The sequence below is a fragment of the Solanum pennellii genome, chromosome 2 (genome assembly GCF_001406875.1).
Source record: "Solanum pennellii chromosome 2, SPENNV200".
Classification (NCBI taxonomy): Eukaryota; Viridiplantae; Streptophyta; class Magnoliopsida; order Solanales; family Solanaceae; genus Solanum; species Solanum pennellii.
The window spans coordinates 41,716,133-41,735,062 of record NC_028638.1 but is presented as its reverse complement, the minus strand read 5'-3'; the positions used below and the strand labels follow the sequence as shown (position 1 = coordinate 41,735,062).

Here is an 18,930-nt window from a genome sequence, read left to right as displayed (position 1 = left end):
ACCGTAAATCATTTCATTAAAGGCAAAATAAATTTTATTGTTAAAGCGTTACTTAACATAAAAATGTATCATTCTTTCTCGAACGGATTAAAAAGTAAAGTAAGTCATATAGGTTGAAACATGGAGTAATAATTATGCTTTTTGTAATTCAAATATAACTACATATCCATTAAAATCAACAATTGAAGAATCGAAATTCAAACATAATCATAACACAAAAAACAAATCAAGTTAAATTTATTTTTGTTCGAACCGAATAAAATTTCTTCAAATGGAAAATTAAAAAAAAAAAGTTGGGGTGGGGTGGGGGGGTTGTTGAAGAAAAATTAGATGGGTAAATGGGCCTCCAAGTAATGAGCTCCATAACCTTGGCCATACACATAATGCAGATTGCAGAAAGGCATATTATGGGCTTCAATGAGTATTCCAATGTACTAATCAAAGCTAACTTTATGATTATTAATTCTTATATTTATCATTAATGGCTCCACAATTTAATTGATGGAGATTTAAGTCATAATGTATGTTCAAATGAAAACCATTAATTTGATAGAAAAGTCGAATATATTTTGCTTTTTCCAAGTGTACAAATAAATTTTTTTAATAAAACATTATGAGTAATGACCAATTGTGCATCATTATTTATGTAGCTTTTGTCTAGCGTAATAGTTCGTGATAGATGTTTTTTTTTTATATTTATCTTTTTCTTTCATAAAGTTTGATACTTTTTAGTACATAAATTACTATTTATAAAGTTACATTAATGATTTCACAAAAAAAAATAATGAAAAGTACGATATAAATTATATTCTTGAATGTTTTTTTTTAATAATTATAGATTGTCTCACAAATTTAGTTAATATGAAACAGAGCAGAGAAAAAGAGAAGAGAGGCATGACATTCAAATTGTTCTTCATTTTGGAGCTTAAGAATCTAACATCTAGCCGAGTAGAATTATGAACTCAATCTACTCATAATTATTACGGAAATATATAGACATACATTCAAATTTATCTTTAGTAGACAAGTAAATATTTTAACTTTGAATATGTATATTTAGATACCTTAACTCATTTCCAATTGAACTTTTAAACTTACAAAATGATTATCTAACACTTCAAAATTTAAATGTCACCTCAACATTGGTGTCCACGAGACACCGAAGAATGAGTTAAAGTGTTTAGTTATCAATTAAAATCAAGTTAAAACATCAAGATGTATACTTGTCGTTTGGTACGAGGGATAACAAATAACAATCTTAAAGTAAACTATAGAATTATTTTACGTTGTGTTTGTGAAATTAGGTCTTAGGCTTAATTCACACCCCAAAAGCTAGCTCAAAGGGAGGAGGATTGCCCAAGTCTTATAAGGAGTACGAGTTAGCTTTTGGGGTATAAGTTAGGCCTAAAACCTAATTTCACATGGTATCAGAGCCAGACCCGTCTCACCCGATGTTGGGGCCCCCAAAATCAAAATTGACCATGCAGCAGATGCTAAGCATTGGGTGTGAGGTGGGGTGTTAAAGAATGACTAAAGTCCCACATCGATCGTTAATAAGATGGGTAGACTCCTTATAAGGCTTAGGCAATCCTCCCCCCTTTGAGCTAGCTTTTGTAATGTGAGTCAGGCCTAAGACCTAATTTCACAGACCTAATTTCACAGTGTTTGCATTGAAATATTAATTAATTTCATGAGATAACTTTTGGATTGTGTTCTTTTGGTAATAATTTAGCAATACATTAGGTAAATTATTAGGCCCTCCTTGCATTCTTTTACGTTCAGTTTTTATAATTTTTTCATTTCATCACATCTACTACGTAACCATGAGTTCTAAATATACTTTTGATTTTCAAAATCTATGCTTAATAAAACACCACCATGCAAATAAAATAGATAATGCACATCAAATTTCTTTTATCATCAAAATTGTGTAATTGAACATATAGTGAAAAATGACTACAATCATCCATTATTAATCAAAATATTCCATGCCATATCTAAAATTTTCTATAAGAAACATTTTAATATAGGCCTTATACAACTCGAATCCAAAGAGTATCATACTTTTAATTTAAATTTAAAGTGCTTTACGTTCTTACAAATTTTATCTTCGATAAATTTAAATTAATCAAACGAAACTATGAAAGTGAATAAAAAAAAGGGATTGGATAAATGTAAGGTGGAGGCAGAACCAATGAAAATTGTGAAGTGCTCTCAAATCAAGTCTACTTGTTGACACAATAACTGAGGAAGCTAAGAGTGATACAGAGGGACCTATGGGCAATGGGGACCATCCATCAAGCTATTATGCAGTTTTTGGTCTATTATATTAGCCCTACTCACTAGACTTTGATCATATAGGTTAAAATCTTACATTGCCTCACCCTTTTGTACCCAATTCAGGATACTGTCTCCCTAAATCTCATCTCATCTCGACTTCAATTTATCAGTAAATTTTATTTCGATATTTAAATTTTGAAAGTTTTCATATGATATTTTTGTGGCTCAAATTTTGGAAATGCTTTTGTGTGTGTTTATTGGCGTAGATAAGTTAACTAATCATATTATATGTATTAACTTTGGAAAGTTGTAAGAACTTTTAAGTGTGTTTCAATTGTATTATCTAACATTAACTTTGTTCTTCCACTTTTGTCTTTTAGAGTTATGTAGTTGGATAATACATAAACGTATTAATTAATGGAAAAATTATGTGGTTAAGCAAATTTGTATTATTTAGTTACTCATCATAACTATATTTTGCTATGATTATCGCTCGCGATTAACTTTATACATTCATTACGTGGGCTGACTTCGAGTTTGTATAGTTAGTCACGTTTGTATATGTATAATTCACCAGAATATACAAATACATATGTATAATTTATAATTATTTAACCCATATACACATGCAGTTCATCTCTCTCCCACTCTATGCCCTCTCTCGCTCGCCTCTCTCCTCCCTCTCCCAATCTCGTTTGCCATATATACAAATGCATATGTATAATATACAATTATATACATATAGAATTCACCTCTCTCCTACTCTCCGCCCTCTCTCTCTCTCCTCTCTCCTCCCTCTCCCAATCTCGCTAGTCATATATGCAAATACATATGTATCATGCAATTATCTAACCGATATACATATACAATTCACCTTTCTCCAGCTCTTTTCCCCTCTCTCGCGTCTCTCTCCTTCATATAACAAGTAACTACTAATTGTAATTATTAGTTATTTAGAGTAATTAGGCCATTTTTAAGTTGCTATATGTGAAAATTCCCATTATTTAATTTATTTTCAACTAACATTTAATTTTGGATACGTTTAAGTAGATACTTAAATTTATACAAAGCTTAATAAGTAGGCAGGCACATCATACATGACAATTTATAGAGATACACAATCCAAATTAAAGGATATAAATATCTCTATTTATTTAATTTTATAGAAATATAAATATATCTAAGCACATTCAAAATTTAAAAAATATTTATGTATTGTGCCCCTTAATTAGCATGCATATTCTCTTACTATCATGATCCATGCATATAATAATACAATCATCTTATGACAGGAAGCTTAACAAATAATGAACAGTTAAAAGTGTTTTTTTCCTACAAATTCTATTAACCCGAATGGTTTGGTGTGAGGCATAATGTATAACAATTTTTTAGAATAAATGTAGAATTATTTTATTTTATATTTATTAAAGGTATTAAGTAATCACTCAATTATTTATTCTGCAATTTCGCCTTAGTGATAAGATACATTATCCAATATACATAATAAAATAACTTATTTCGAAATAACATGTTTTCAACTAAATGATTGCTTAACTTTTAATTAATACTACATCAATAGAGAATACTGAAATAATAAGAAGTAATTAAAAAAAATTCAGAAAAGAACATAGTATTCACATGATATGTTTTTGTCCCTTGTTCTAGACCACCAAATTGGAAATAGAGAAAAAAAAAATTCATTAATGAAATCAATCAAAAACTAGATCTATGGTCAAACCAAAGAAACTGAACAACATTCTATAATTGAATTTATACCAAAAATTATGGGACCCAACAATTATTTTCTTTCTTTGGGTCCCAAATATTTATGCTATTTCTTCAATTACCCACTTTTTAGGAGTGGACATGGTACGATATGTCGATATAATATAAAAAAATTGATTTCATAGTTTTAATTTTAAATTTTTAAATGTACTATGTATAAAATTATGTGTTTGGTATGGCTGATATTTTGTGGTACGATAAATTAGTTAGTCATAATTTGTTTCCGATTTACTTACAAAAAATTATGACTTTGACCTTTCAAGGCACATTTAATCATACTAACACTTTATAAATTTTCTAAGCAACTATATTTGTTAATTAATTGCATAAAAGAAATTCAATCAAGATGAATAGTTATAGTTCAGATGTATTAAACCTAAAACCTATGCTTTTTAGGGGTGTTTGGGGGCAGTCACAAGATGCTGGGATTAGGGGAGTAATTGATTCAAGTTCCCAATGATTGACATGTCTTCTAGAGCTTGAAAAGTAACATCTCTATTAATTGACTAGTTATATTTCATTCGTTTCAAAATAAGTATTATCGGCTTAAAAGAATTACATCCATTAATAATTCTATAAATATAAAGTATTGTTGGAAAATGAACAATAAGATGAAATATGAATATGTCGTTGGAAAAATGTAATGATTTTTATTTTAAATTTCTAACAATAACACTTAATTTGAGGTAATTTTTTTTAATAAGATGATTTTCTCTTCGTTCGGAATTGTTTGTCATGTTGCGCCTATCGAAAGTCAATTTTGACTTATTTTTAAAGGTAAATTAGATCACATTAATTCGATATTTTAAATAAAAAAATTAGATATTCTAAAATCATATGAAAAGTATTATAAATTATAATATTTTTGCATATTAATATGATGAAAAAATACATCTTAAAATATTAGTCAAATTTTTATAGTTTGACTCTAAAATTAGAAACCATGACAAGACGGAGGGAGTATTTATTTATAAACGAAGGAAATGTGCATCTAACCGTACAATATCAACTTTAATCGTGTTGGTAATTTGGTAAAATGACATTTATTTTTAGGACGAAGGAAAATATGTTTTTTACAACATCAACTTTAATCGTGTGAAACCATATAAACAAATTTAGATCGATTTCTTTCGTGAGTCAAAAAGAAATCTCATGTAACAAGTCTTAATTGTACTATCAAAAAATGTGGTGTAGAATGTGAAACTATCTCCTCATGAATAAAAGATTTTGAGCTCAAGTTCGAACACTGAATATAAAAAGATTCATAATAAAAAATATTAAATAAAGTATGTGAATTCAAATTAATCAAATTCTAATATAAATAACGAATATCGAACGAAAATGAATGAGTAATATCTATTGTCTCATCTTTGTCATACTTAACCCCTGCAGCCTTTGTAGCTGGCAAATGCCCTCTCTCTTTGGCGGCTTCTTCTGCACCTATGCTCATGTGTATAGACCACAGCTTCATCTACTAATTCTACATAAAAATCTAATCTAATTTCGATAGATTTTGGGAAAAGATTTTTTAATTTTAAGGGATTATTTGATAAATGGATAAGTTTTTATGTATTTTTATTCTAATAACTTATACGTTTTTGATAGACAGATAGGAAATAAATTATCATGTATAAAATTAATAATATATGAGATAAACAATTAAGAAACTTGCATAAATAATTAATGCATAAATAAGTTATGAGAAAATTTATATATTATTTTTTTGTAAGATAGAAAGTGGAATAACTAATAGAGTACACCTACGTAAAATAATACATAAATCTACTCATAACTAATTTCTACATTATTAGTAGTACCCCCATAACTCTACAAGCTACCAAACGATTCGTTAACTTTTTCAAGTAAACTATATGTTCAAACACAATGAGCTGGCTAGTTTATTTGTTTTATCATCCCTTCCAGCACTTTCCATCCTTATTTTTGCGTTTTCGGGATTCAAATCCATAATCTCAAAATTAGAAATGAAAAATGCTTATCATTCGAACAATGTCAAATTGACTATCTAGTTAAAACATGCTGTGATGATGATCTCATTATTAAATAATCATTCAAAGCGGTGTCTTTTTCTACATCCTTACTTTAAATTTAAAATAAAGTAGCTTAAAAGATAATAGAGAATAACAATTGATACAAAATTAGATTTTAAAATCGTCGTTTCTATCAAAATTTTCTTCTTTCATTAATGCTCTCACTTCACAAACGTTTAACAAAGAAAAAAAAAGGGGGTCGAAAGCATTTTAAATATTCGAAGGTACGCATAAATTCCTCGATATCATTATTATTATAAATATAAAAAGATCATTCATATATCGTCAAGTCGCCTTAGTCCTTTCCGCACATTAAATTAAATCAAATCTTGAACAAGGTCCACCACATTTGTTTCCCTTTGTGAAACTTCATAGGTGGGCATATTTGTTTTGTGTTTTTGGACTCTAACACTATTTTAACCCTCTTTACATTATTACAAGTAAAATAAAATTGAATGTGCCATTCTTATCTATCTATAAGGGCCCCTTTGTTGTTTGTACACAAATGCCTTCTCTAGTAACCCAAAAAAAAAAAACATGAGAAAATTTGAATTTTAGAATGGACCCAACATTATTTTCAGACCTATGATTGCTTAAAAATCCCTTTGACCAATTTTTAACTTTACCACAACCCCTTTTTGACCCTATATGTATAGCTATTTCATCATATATACCAATAGAGAGTTTTCTTTTCACTGAAATGGGAAGGGTAGCTAATGTTAGTTGAAGTATCCTATGGGTTATAATGTTTGTTACAAGTGATGATGGGACAGTAGAAGCATCAAATTGCTCTTATACTTTATCACCTTCCTTTAAAACTTGCTAACTTCTATTTTGGTCTTCTACCTTTTTATTTTTTATATATTATTTTTGCTCCGTCTCAATCTATGTAGCATCATTTGTTCTACCTTTTTATTTTTTACATAATATTCTTGTTCCGTCTCAATCTATGTAGCATCATTTTTTTTTTAATTTGTATTAACAATAATATCATATTTTTATGTAAAAAATGTACGAATACAAAAACTTATTTTATCATACTCTCTTAAATTTTCTACTATTCAAAAAAATTATAAAAATTTATTCCCTCTTCTATTTTCGGATACGTCGCTTTAGCGATGTATTGATTTGATACATCACTTTACTTGATATAACAGAATGTTGAGTTATATATTCGAAACAAGAACGTGATGTATCAGAATGTATCCAAAATCAAGACACAAATGTTTTTAACTTTTGTTCTAAGAGAAATTATTTATGATTATGCAAATGTCTAATTTGTTTTTGACTACAAATTTTAAATCCTTTTTTTTCTTAAACTTTGTGCAAGTGCCATATAAATTATATGGATTGAAGGCATTTTAATGTTATCCCCACAAGTTAAAAGTTACTCTCTCCGCTTTTATTTACTTGTTCATATTTTCTCTTTTAAATGTCCCTATTTACTTGTCTATTTTGACAAATCAAGAAAGGACAAAAAAATTTTTGCCTATTATACCTCATTTATACTTCTTGAAAATTTCCAAGTTTTAATTCATCTTTTTTTAAACCATGATTAATAAGGGTTAAATTGTAACTTCACTATGTTAATTATTGTTAACTTAATATGTGTGTCATTTCTAAAGTGGACAACTAAATAGAGACGGAGAGAGTAAAACACAACGGCACTACTAACTTCACCAAAAAAAAAAAAAAGGCTAATCCATAACATAAAAGAGTATTTTTTGAAGTTTATTATGTTGGAACACGAATTTCATTTTTAAAAGGAATTGGGAGGATTGACAGAGAACTCATAATTCTTTCAAAATAATATTACTAACAACAAAACTTACAATATTACACAATACTCAACTTCAGTATTTGTATCTGACCCAAAAAAACCCTCAGTATTTATAAATATTGGATGCAACTCTCATTCAAATTCAATATAAAAAATGATTAAAATTTGAACGAATAATATATATATCTGAACCTTTGGAAACATCCTCTTTAGCTCTCACAATAGTCCTGAGGTAAGAGAGAGGTCAATGTATATTCTATCATCCCCAACTCCGCCTATAGAATTACACTCGGAATGTTATTGTTCTATTAAAAACAAAAAAAAAAAATATTGTGCCCCTTCAAATGGCAGTTTGGCTTTCTGGGATTTACTAAGGAAATATATGTAGCTTTTGAGAGATTACTTTCTATACATCTCCAAACTCTGTGACAATTAGTGTTCAAAATGAAGCCTAACAAAAGATAACTAAGCTCTGTTGCACTTAAACCTAAAAAATAACAACACATATAGCTTCACATAATAAGTGAAATTAGTAACGACTCGATAGACAAAGCAAGCAACCTACCACGATATGAGGCTACTATCATGGACTATTATCCGGGCTAAATGGGAATATACACCTTTGGATAACCGAAGAACCAAAAGAGACGTTGGTATAATATGGGGTATCCCCCTCCAGCGAGATCATGAAATCAAACACCCTTGACACGTATTCTTCGCTAGAGTTGAGACCTCAACCTCTTGGCCAACATTGGCATTAAGACTTACAGAAATGTATTCACATCCAAAGACTAGAGTATGCATCGGAATAATCCTCTACCCTCAACCGGTGCAACAAAATGGGCAACAAAGGAAAACCAAAATAACAATCAAGGACACAGGAAATGTTACTTGTTACCATAAAGAAAGAGAGAACGATACTTGGCACTGGATAACGTTACAATTGAGCATACTTTAAATTCTATAAATGATTACTGAAACTATAAAAGAGTGAAACGCAAGATTTACTGTTGCAAATATCAGCTTCCAACCAAACATGAATTGCTGGAAGGTTGAAATATCATTTGTAGAGCTCTTCCATGGTTTCTTTCAAGAGTTGGACATCAGCACCGATAACTTCAGATGTTTTTTTCCCATTTTGAAAGAAGTGCAATGTAGGCTGCATACAAAGAATTGTTTCATTTTCATACGGATGAACCATGTATAAGTAACCACCTTTCAATGTTTCTATCAAACAAATCTGATCATGAACTAATATAAACATCGTCAAAATCATCAATTTTAATTAATTTCATAAACCTTATGGCACCAGGAGTGAGCTCTCAGTCACTTGTGATATCCTTATCATTCTTCAGTTCAGATTATTCCCCTTTGACGAATATACATCATCTGTAATCTCCACTCAGAATATCTTTCTTTGATTCAGGTGAAAATACAGATGAAGCTACTCTTCAATACTAAGATGTAAAACACCACACTGTCAACAGTGAATCTAAAAAAAAACCTTAAATTTTGGGAAAACGGATAAATCATGCTTGCCAGTAAGCGAGCTACTTAACTAGCGAACCTGTAGAGAGACCTGTCCAACCAAGCATCACGTGATAGTGTATGAACCTAAATAACCAAAACATGACAAGCCGTTGACAGCACCTTCTAGAGGATCATATTCACTAAGATTCCCTTTTTGTTTTCTAAGCAAAATATCTTAATTTGGAAAGACGTGCCTTGAATCTCTACTATGTACCTTTTCTTGGTGATAAGTTACAACATCATATTATGTTTACTGGAAAATCCATTATTAGAAGTTGATTTTTCCGGGCATATTTGAACTTGGCTTTTTTTTTTCCTCATACATGATGATGGTGGTTGGGTTAGCTTGCATACACACTAATCCACCGAGCAGTCTGTTAGAACCCACAAGCACAGTTGTAGGCTGAGAACCTACTCACAAGGTTTAGAGTAGATGGGCTCACAGCCAGTATTGTAGCTGGGATTCAAACCTAGGATCTCCAAATTGTTATTCCTACTTGATCACTTAGCCACCCATTGAGAACAAACTTAAAATTCTCTTATGATATTTAAATAAATAAATGTAGAAAAGCATGCATATGTCATTCCTAAACCAGATCACATGAAGAAAAAGTACTATTTCTTGCTAAATATATCTTTACCAGCAAAGAAGAGTTGGAGCACAACAAGGACAAAAAATTGTCAAGTATACGTTAACGATGATACACAAAATGAACATATAATTTTTGAAATTGCACAAAAAGAACATATCATTTAAACATTGTTAGCTATAACTTATAAGCACAATATTCATATTATCCTGGAATAGGTATTAACAGTATCATACATTTGCAAAAAAAAAAAGAATAGTGAACTAGGATTTTCTAAATCAGTTATAAACTTTAACTGCTTGATCATGATATTCTTTATAATGATTTCACCCCTTTGCATATTCATGTGTCTGCTTTCAGAAAAAATAAGAAGAAGAATAGATGTTTACCACTGAGGTAATGTTCAACTTGCTCAATGCATTTCCAAGCCCCTCCTGCATGTGGAAAAATGCTCAGCATACAGGTGGATAAGATTAATTGAATGCAAGTTAATCAACCACTAAACAAGAAAGCTTGGAAAAACAGAATGCTCCAAGTGAGTCAAAAAGTATTACAAAAATTAATCTTATCTAAAAAGTTTTCTAAGCTAATGCTAAAAAGTAACAAATTTAAGTATCTTAAGATAATAAGAATAAGTGTTCAAACTAAAACACATAGCATAAACTTCATCTATCATCAAAAGTCAAACCCACAAATTTAAGGAATTAGACATATGATGATCTTTCTCTCAATTCTTCCTTTTTGTCAAATCGTGAATATAAATTCACCATTTGCTATCTGCAGTTAATAAACTCCTGTCCAACCAAAACATATTAAAAGCATTGTAACTGTTACCTGCAGATAAACTCTAACATACAAATGTACCCAGTGGAAAGGTATGGCAAGCTACAAGCTCCAAGATACGTCACTTATTCAAACAAAGAACAATATCTTCAGATGTTCCTTCAAATGCAAGACTTAATGTAGAAAATGACGGGCGTTTATTCAGCACTTCAAAGCGCCTCAAATCAAAATAAAATCAACATTCCAAGAACAAAACTTGGAGTCACTTGTTTGGATGCCGGCATTATAAACAAGAAGCAGAACCTAGGATGAACAACATATATCCAACAGTGCTAATAACAGGTTCCATCTCGGGCGCCGGGGACATGACTTACTTGCTGTTACGAGCCTACAACTTTAATGACTTAGTTGTGCTATAGATCATAATGAGGGTCAATAAAACCACCCTAACCTTCAAATATTATCCTAGAACTCAATGCGACCAAAGCAACAATAAAAAAGAGCTGTTTTTGCCAATAAAACCAGTAGTTTAGGAATTCCATTTTAACTTGTCCAAGAAAAAGGGTTCCCTCCTGTTTGGTTTGGGCAGTTAATTTTTCCCATCGTCTAATGTTGTATGGATCCATGGTTGGCACAATTTAAAGAAATTAATCTAAACAAAGCCATATCCAACTTCATATTAATTTCAGAAATGTCAATTGTCCATTTCACATAATCAAGACCAATTTCATAGTCTAGTATTATTTGTTTCTGTCCCTTATCTTTAGATTTCTATCAGTACTTCTTGTGTCACCTCGATATCTGATTATCTTGTTGTTGTGTCTGTTTGCTGCCATTGCCTCTTGTTACCCTTTGCTGCCATTGCCTCTTTTCACTGTTTGTTTAACAGAGGGTCTTTCGGAAATACTTTCTCTACCTTCTCGAAGCAAAGGTAGGGGTAAGGTCTGTGTACACACTACCCTCCCCAGACCCCACTTGTAAGATTACACTGGGTTTATTGTTGTTGTGTGAATCAAGACCAATTTTTTAATCTCAGATCTCTCCAAGCATTTTGGAGATAAACACCAATTAGAGGTCTGAGACAACCCAGAAAGCACTTGATCATATCATGATCTGATTTGTAAGCCTACTTGGGTCTTGGGTATTTACTTGTAATAATGGAATTCTTTGTTTTGTAATGCATAGTTGCAACTTTTAGCATGAACAGAAGTTCAGAAAGGATAAATAAACAAATTTTGACAGGTAGAAAGAGCAGCCAGATAAAAGATTCCTTATGAGTTACATTATTAAGAATCTAACATAACTATGGAATATCCAAGTCCTGCTACTAACGTCCTTTTTATAAACCTTTTTTAATCCAATTCCAATGTCTATTTTCTAAAATATATAAGACATAATGGAAGGTTCACCAGAAGACTCAAAACCGTGGAATAACTGTACGTGACATGTGTCAAACTAATTCGATAAACTGGAATCTGGACAGTCAATGTGTCAAGGTTAGGTTGTGGATATGAAGCTAATATGTCAAGCCACACAGTAGTTATAGTGAGACCAAATACAACTAGGTATACTCGTTGCATGTCAAGAAAAGAAGAATAGTAATCCCATTATTAATCAGAAATCTGAAAGGAATTTGTCAAGTAACTTGAATTGAGGAGATTGACATCCTTGGTGAATTATGAAGTAAAAGGGGGTAGTTGTCAAGTAACTTGAAACTGCTGGAGTGCCAGGCACCTTGCTGAAAAAAAAGTGATGGTTGCGATTCTAGGTTTGGTATATAACAGAGAAGAGATTGGGTTTGTTTGAAAGGAGAGTTGGAACTACAACAGCATATCTATGATGATAGAGGCAACAAAATCGAGTGAAAACAGGAATTTCATTTGCCAGTTAGGATGCTGAGGCAAATGAGTATGCTGCTCTTGATAGCAGTTGAAACAGTGCTGATGATCTGGACAATCACACTATCAACAATCTGGAGTCTCAAGGCAGTGACTTGTGTGTTGCTATCTGGCAAACAATGGATTACACTACTTTGTAGATGACCTGATATTGTAATTCAGTATATAGATACATCTTACTGGTCTGATGTAGCTTCCTTTTGTATATGACCACCAAATTGGTTTATTTGTAGAAAAACAAATTTTCAACTTATCAAAGAAAGAAAGAAAGAATTGACATGTATCAGCACCCCAGAAGAGTGGGCTCCATGACACACTAATAAGGGTTCCTGAAAGAAATCTGAGAGATATTACACCAGGAAGATGCTTTTTTACCTTGTCAATGTCAACTTTATATGTTGTCACATGAGGATATTTCTCACTTAATTGGCCAATCACAGGAGATAACAACCTACCTGAAATAAGAATGGAGCAAAGAAGTAAATAAATAATAGCACAAAAGGATGCTTTTTTAGTTAAGTTAGTTATATTATTAATTAAAAAAAGCTAATAGAAAAGTAGAGTATTGTTTTTTAGTTTTCATTGCTGCTTTGACATGATGTACAATGAGCGATCTTCAAGGAAACATAAATGAAGCGAATAAAAATGTATGAAGACCATTACCTCTTTGAAATTATGCATCGATTAAATTAAAAAGATTATTCACTTGATAAAAATGATAAACCAACTTACAGGGCCCACACCAGACAGCAGTGAAGTAGAATATTGCAGGCAAGGATTCATCTGCAGCAAACAAACAGATGTTGAGCAAGTATGAGACCCATAATTCATAACAAAACAAAATTAAACATGTATATTATTATTGAGCCTAATCACATAGAAATACCTTGTACTTTACGAAGTGAAGTATTGAATTGTTCTTCAGACTCAATTGATACAATATTTGATGGACCTAAAATAAACAAGCTTCAAAATGGTCAACAAGCAGCAAGGGCCTTAATGTAACATAATTATTTTTCCATATGTAATTAAAGAGAAGACATGAGAAAAAAATCAGACTCCTATTGGAGTTCTTTCTTTCGCTTGGTTCATTTTTGGGTGGGGGTCAGATAAACCACTATCTCTTTTTTTATTTTGTACGACGACAAAATCAAAACATACCAAAAATATCAAGTTCCTGTTGGGCTTAAAATAATACATTAACGGGGTTAGAGACTTAGTATTTTCACTGATCGAATTCAAATCCACATGGTAGATCCTTACATCATCAGTGATGGATGATTTGATTTCTTTATATGGTTTTGAGTGATCCTCAATTTCTCATCTCATGAGCTAGCTTTTGTAGTTGAGTAAGGTCCAAATTTCTATTTTTTCACATGGTACCAAAGCCAAACTTTAGTGGGACCGTTTGCATAATCACTTCCTCTTCATGCCCATCGAGCCATGAACTTCGCTCCAATTCATGTGTTAACTTGTTGAGCCTACTCTTCTCTCAGCTCCAAACCAACTTTTCAGCCTGTTGAGCCACATATATCTCCTACATGAAGTTCACTCTTCAATCTTCTTAACAAAAGAAGTACCAGTCCACAAGGAAACCCTAAGAACAAGGTTACTGTGCGATACAGTGTAAAAATCACCACTTGTCACTCATAGATTGTGTAAGGGTTTCCAAAAGTGGTTCAATTAATCCTGGGATGCTCCACCCGTTGATTTAATATTTTAAGTTGGATGCTGAGAATCTTTCGGACCACCAATAGTACATGTCTTAATCTAAGGGGTCGTTTGGTTTGAAGAAGCTGGGATTAGTTATCCTACTGTATTTCTTATTGACCGTTTGATTTGTTGCACTAAAAGGGTCGTTTGGTTTGAAGAAACTGAGATTAGTTATCCTACTGTATTTCTTATTGACCGTTTGATTTGTTGCACTAAAAATAACATGCATTGCATAATTCCTGAGAAGTTGTCTATTTACAAAAATATCCTTCACCTTATTTAGTAGAAAAGGGTTTGAGGGACCTCATGGGTATTTTTCTTATTTTCATTATTTTATTCCGCGAATAATTAATTCTGGTACTATTGTTCCCCCCTATGGCATGAATAACTTATACTGGTACTAGTTTCTGATCTTGATATAACTATCTCAGAATTAGTAACCAAAGAAGGGATAAAGCAATACTAATTTTTTATCCCAAGACTATCTATGTGTGTCCAGCGTACTAAATGACACCCTTACATAACTAGCGCTCTTAAAACACAAATTATATTTATCACTACACAATACTATGAGGACAAATCTAGCGCCACCCTGCCTTCCATATTGGTGGCGCTATCTACAGATGATCAAACTAAATTGCGTTAGACTTTTTTGTTTCTGGTGTAAACAAATATACTTAGAGGACACTGACTCAATTATAGACATCCTAGGATCTTGTTAGAATTAGAGTCAATTAAATGTCTTTTTGATTTTGTTGTAAATATGGTTTTTAGTGCAACCCATGTACTGACTTGTCAATAAACACAACTGTTACCTTCTCAAAAAAAAATAAAATCTAGCGCCACCCTGTGAACCCAAACTTCAGGTGATTATAACAGGCTTATCTTTACTCCAAACAAGGCATCATATCTATATTTTCTTACCATAATTGGTCATAAATCCCCCTCTGAAAGTATACTAGGAAACTTTTAAATGAGCTCGTATGAGTCATCGAAGCTAAGTACATAGCTCTACTTATAAGTGTTATAACCTTAGACACAACTAGTATTTATTTAAGGTGTGCTTGGTATGAAGGAAAATGTTTTCCATGGACAAGAACTTCTTGGATAATGTTTTTTGGAAAAACAAATGATTTTCTTACTTGTTCTCTTGTGTTTGGCACATATGGAAAAAATACTATCCCAAAACATGTGTACAATCTACACAAAGACTGTGAAAGGTGGGGTTGGAGGTAGGAGTGTGGGGTGAAAGAGAGATGGTTGCTATGAGGGTGGGGTGGGTGGACTGTGTTGAAGGGTGAAAAGGAGACAATTAACATGAAATGACATTTGTTTTTCAAATATCCTTTAGGGAAATTATTTTCCTCATTTTTAAGGAACTTGTTTCCTCAGGAAAAATATTTTTTAAAAATTTGACCAACCAAACATAAGAAATTGGCAAACATTTTTGAAAAACTATTTTCCTCCATATCAAACACTCCCTTAGATACCCTCCAATATCCCTCAGTTCCTTAACATAAAATACACCCTCTGCAGTATCCTTGTTCTAACATCAGGTAAGTAAATTTTATTAAGGACATCTTCAACAGTATCCTCAAATGACAAGGGTTATTGCTATGTGAACTTCATCACCTAAAATGACACAATGCTGACGAAAGTATCAGCAATTCTTCAGCTTTTAGTATAAGGGGCAATTTTTCAGTCTCCCAACAGTAGGTAATTCAGCAAAACAGTCAATCACAAATCCCATGTATTTGGAGCTGATTTCTCTTTATCCTCTTCCTTTCCTAAATGTACAGCAAATAGGTGAGCTTCTAAACATAATATTTTGACTTTCAGACATTCAATAATTGAAAACCAAAATTGTTGGACTTATATTTCTAAAACTTGTCATTGTCAACTCTGTCCAGTGAAATCGTCAACTTTTCTTTGGGATAACTGAGAAGTACTTGATTCACAACAAGATTCAAACTCATGAAGTTCATCTACTCCACAATCCCCTTGTACTACCACTGTCACCAACCAAAAGTACTGCGGGCTTGGAATCAGCAACTTAGAATCAGACATAAGACTAACTAGATTTGACCTATTTCCATTGATTAACCTCAGGATAACCTCGAAAACCACTAGATTTGTCAAAGCTAAATGCAATAGGACTACATTTCTGATTTAGCCTACAAATATAGAAAAATCTCACTAAATTCACTGCAAACTGCCTAACTGTTTGTTGAATTAGGAGCTAAGACAGAAATCAGCTTGTTTCCTACTTCAACAATAGCCACACTGGAGTTCTCAGTATCAAAATAAAAAATACCATTGCATTGTTATATAAAAAAATTGCCGAAAAAAGCCGATATAGGTAGACAACGGGCTCATACCCCTATCCTTCTCCATTTAAAACTAAAATTGGTCCAACAGCTAGGATTAAGACTTGTGACATGCGCTTACTACATATCTCGCTCTCCCTGAAGGTTTTACCTTTTTACATTCACAGAAATACAACAATATTCACTGAAAATTTCCCATTTTCACCAAAACCACTTCAGAAAATTCCTGAGGTGGAAGTACATATCATTAAATTCCAACTTTCTCCAACAAATAGCCACTTAGCAAAATGAAACACAAGTCACCATTATCATAATAAATCAACCGCTAATTAATGTTCAGAACTTGCATGCACCTGCACCTAGTATTTACACCAAATAATATTAATTTATTATGGTTAAGTGATAAATTGAGGTAAGGATATATTAGTTTACTATGATTTAGTGAAAACAACATATGTAAAGAAATATGTAATGTATTCATTGGATTGATGTAAACACCGACTAATTTATTTTACATAATAAAATACACATTCTGTTCCATTGTGTTTGACACAATCAATCAGCATTTGTTTTATAGCCTGATACTATGATTGACTTTCATCTTTTTCATAATTCGCGGTAAAATTCTCCTTTTTGATGTACTTATTCCAGCATTCTCTTAAAGGTGGCTTTTTATTTACATCAATAAAACATCTTATTACTTATCAAGCAAATATACACAGTCTTTAAAACCTTTTCTTTGTTCTTAATCATTTTCACCAAGTCTATTATGCTTGAGAATCTGATATTTGAAAAAAAAACAGGCCGTTATTTCTTTGCTTACAATCTTCTTAAATATGTACTAATTAGTATTATTTCATTTTCAATGTACTCCTACAAGTTGTTGTGTCACGTGGATTTGAGCTGTGGAACATTATCTTGTAGAAATGCAGGTAAGGCTGGTACAGTAGACCCGCTAATAGCGGAAGCTTAGTGCATCAAACTGCAAATTAATGAATGGGAACGGAAATGAAGTGTGTAACTGACAAACCTGAGGAAGATGGACTGGAGAAGTTTCGATATTGATTGAGAACGTGAAGAGACTGGAAATCGGAGAGGAGGTTTGCGGCAATTGGGAATCCATAAAGTAGATTAGGTTTCTCCATGAAAGTTACAGTGGAGTAAGAGACTGTAGCTGCTGATGACACCATTAATGTTTGACCTAATTCAGAAGAACGCCGTGATGATGTGAATAGCTGTCTGCCGCCGATCAACCGCCGGAGAATCCCTCTCATCTTTGCTTTCTCTTCCACGGATTGTGGCTGAAATTTTGACGGGGTTTCTGGGTTTTGAGAAGTTTTGAGGACGAGTTTGGAATAACAAGTTAGGGGTGTGAAACGGTGAGAAATAGAAATATATGGGGGTAAATTGTAAAAATGGTTTTGTTATAGTGGCGGCTTCTGAGTATATGGGCTTATTTGTCAAAAGCCCAACGCTTTTTTTATTGGGCTTGGAACAAATATTAGAGCTGATCCACTAGCCTAAACTCATTCCGGCCCAATAAACAAGTTTTCAATGGCATAGGTCGGATTAGTTCAAATTTTTCAATAATCAAATCAAATTTCTAAAATACACGATTTATGTTTTCATTATTCCATTCTATTTTTTAAAATATTTTATTTTTTTAATGTATTTGAGCTATATATTAGTGTATCCGAGTTACATACTATGTATTCGGTTTATGTTATAATGTATCCGAGATACGGATCTACATATTATTTACATGGTTTGTGTTACTTTTTAAAGGATTAATGTAATTACAAACTAATGAGGGATAGATTGTAATTTCATATTAAAACTATGAAATTTATGTAAGTTGCCCTTCTTTTTTGGGCAATTCCTAATATACATTTTTATATTTTTGTTATGTTACAGACTTATTTATTTAAAATTCATATAAAACTTTAAAAATATGAACTCAAATATCAATTAAGAAAATTAACCAATGACAATTTTATAATCTGATGACTAAAATCCCACTAAAGTTTCAAGAAATTAAAAAAAAGGAAGATATGGAAAAAAAAGTAAGTCAAAATAAATGGTTTGTACGAATGATTTTAAATATTAGATAATTATGGATTTTTATTTTTATTTTTATTTTAACTTCAAAATCAGTCTCGAGTCAATCATATTTGAGATCTTAGGCTAAGTGTTGTT

At 31.8% G+C, this 18,930-nt stretch overlaps 1 protein-coding gene across 1 annotated transcript; it reads right to left on the bottom strand.

Moving 5' to 3' along the window:
• Window positions 1-8,756: 8,756 nt before the first annotated feature.
• Window positions 8,757-18,118, bottom strand: LOC107008642 (thioredoxin O2, mitochondrial-like). Its single transcript, XM_015207762.2, has 6 exons — window positions 17,765-18,118; window positions 13,581-13,646; window positions 13,427-13,477; window positions 13,070-13,149; window positions 10,403-10,447; window positions 8,757-9,052 (listed from the first exon to the last, which is right to left on the bottom strand). Exons 1-6 carry the CDS (start codon window positions 18,006-18,008, stop codon window positions 8,954-8,956), a joined length of 585 nt encoding a protein of 194 aa, XP_015063248.1. The 5' UTR covers window positions 18,009-18,118; the 3' UTR covers window positions 8,757-8,953.
• Window positions 18,119-18,930: the final 812 nt, after the last annotated feature.

Coding starts and splice junctions, on each gene's coding strand:
- LOC107008642 (XM_015207762.2), bottom strand. CDS start 18,008: ATGAGAGGGATTCTCCGGCGGTTGATCGGCGGCAGACAGCTATTCACA. Junction 13,647..17,764: donor CTCCAGTCCATCTTCCTCAG/GTTTGTCAGTTA, acceptor TGTTTATTTTAG/GTCCATCAAATATTGTATCA. Junction 13,478..13,580: donor TTCACTTCGTAAAGTACAAG/GTATTTCTATGT, acceptor TGTTTGCTGCAG/ATGAATCCTTGCCTGCAATA.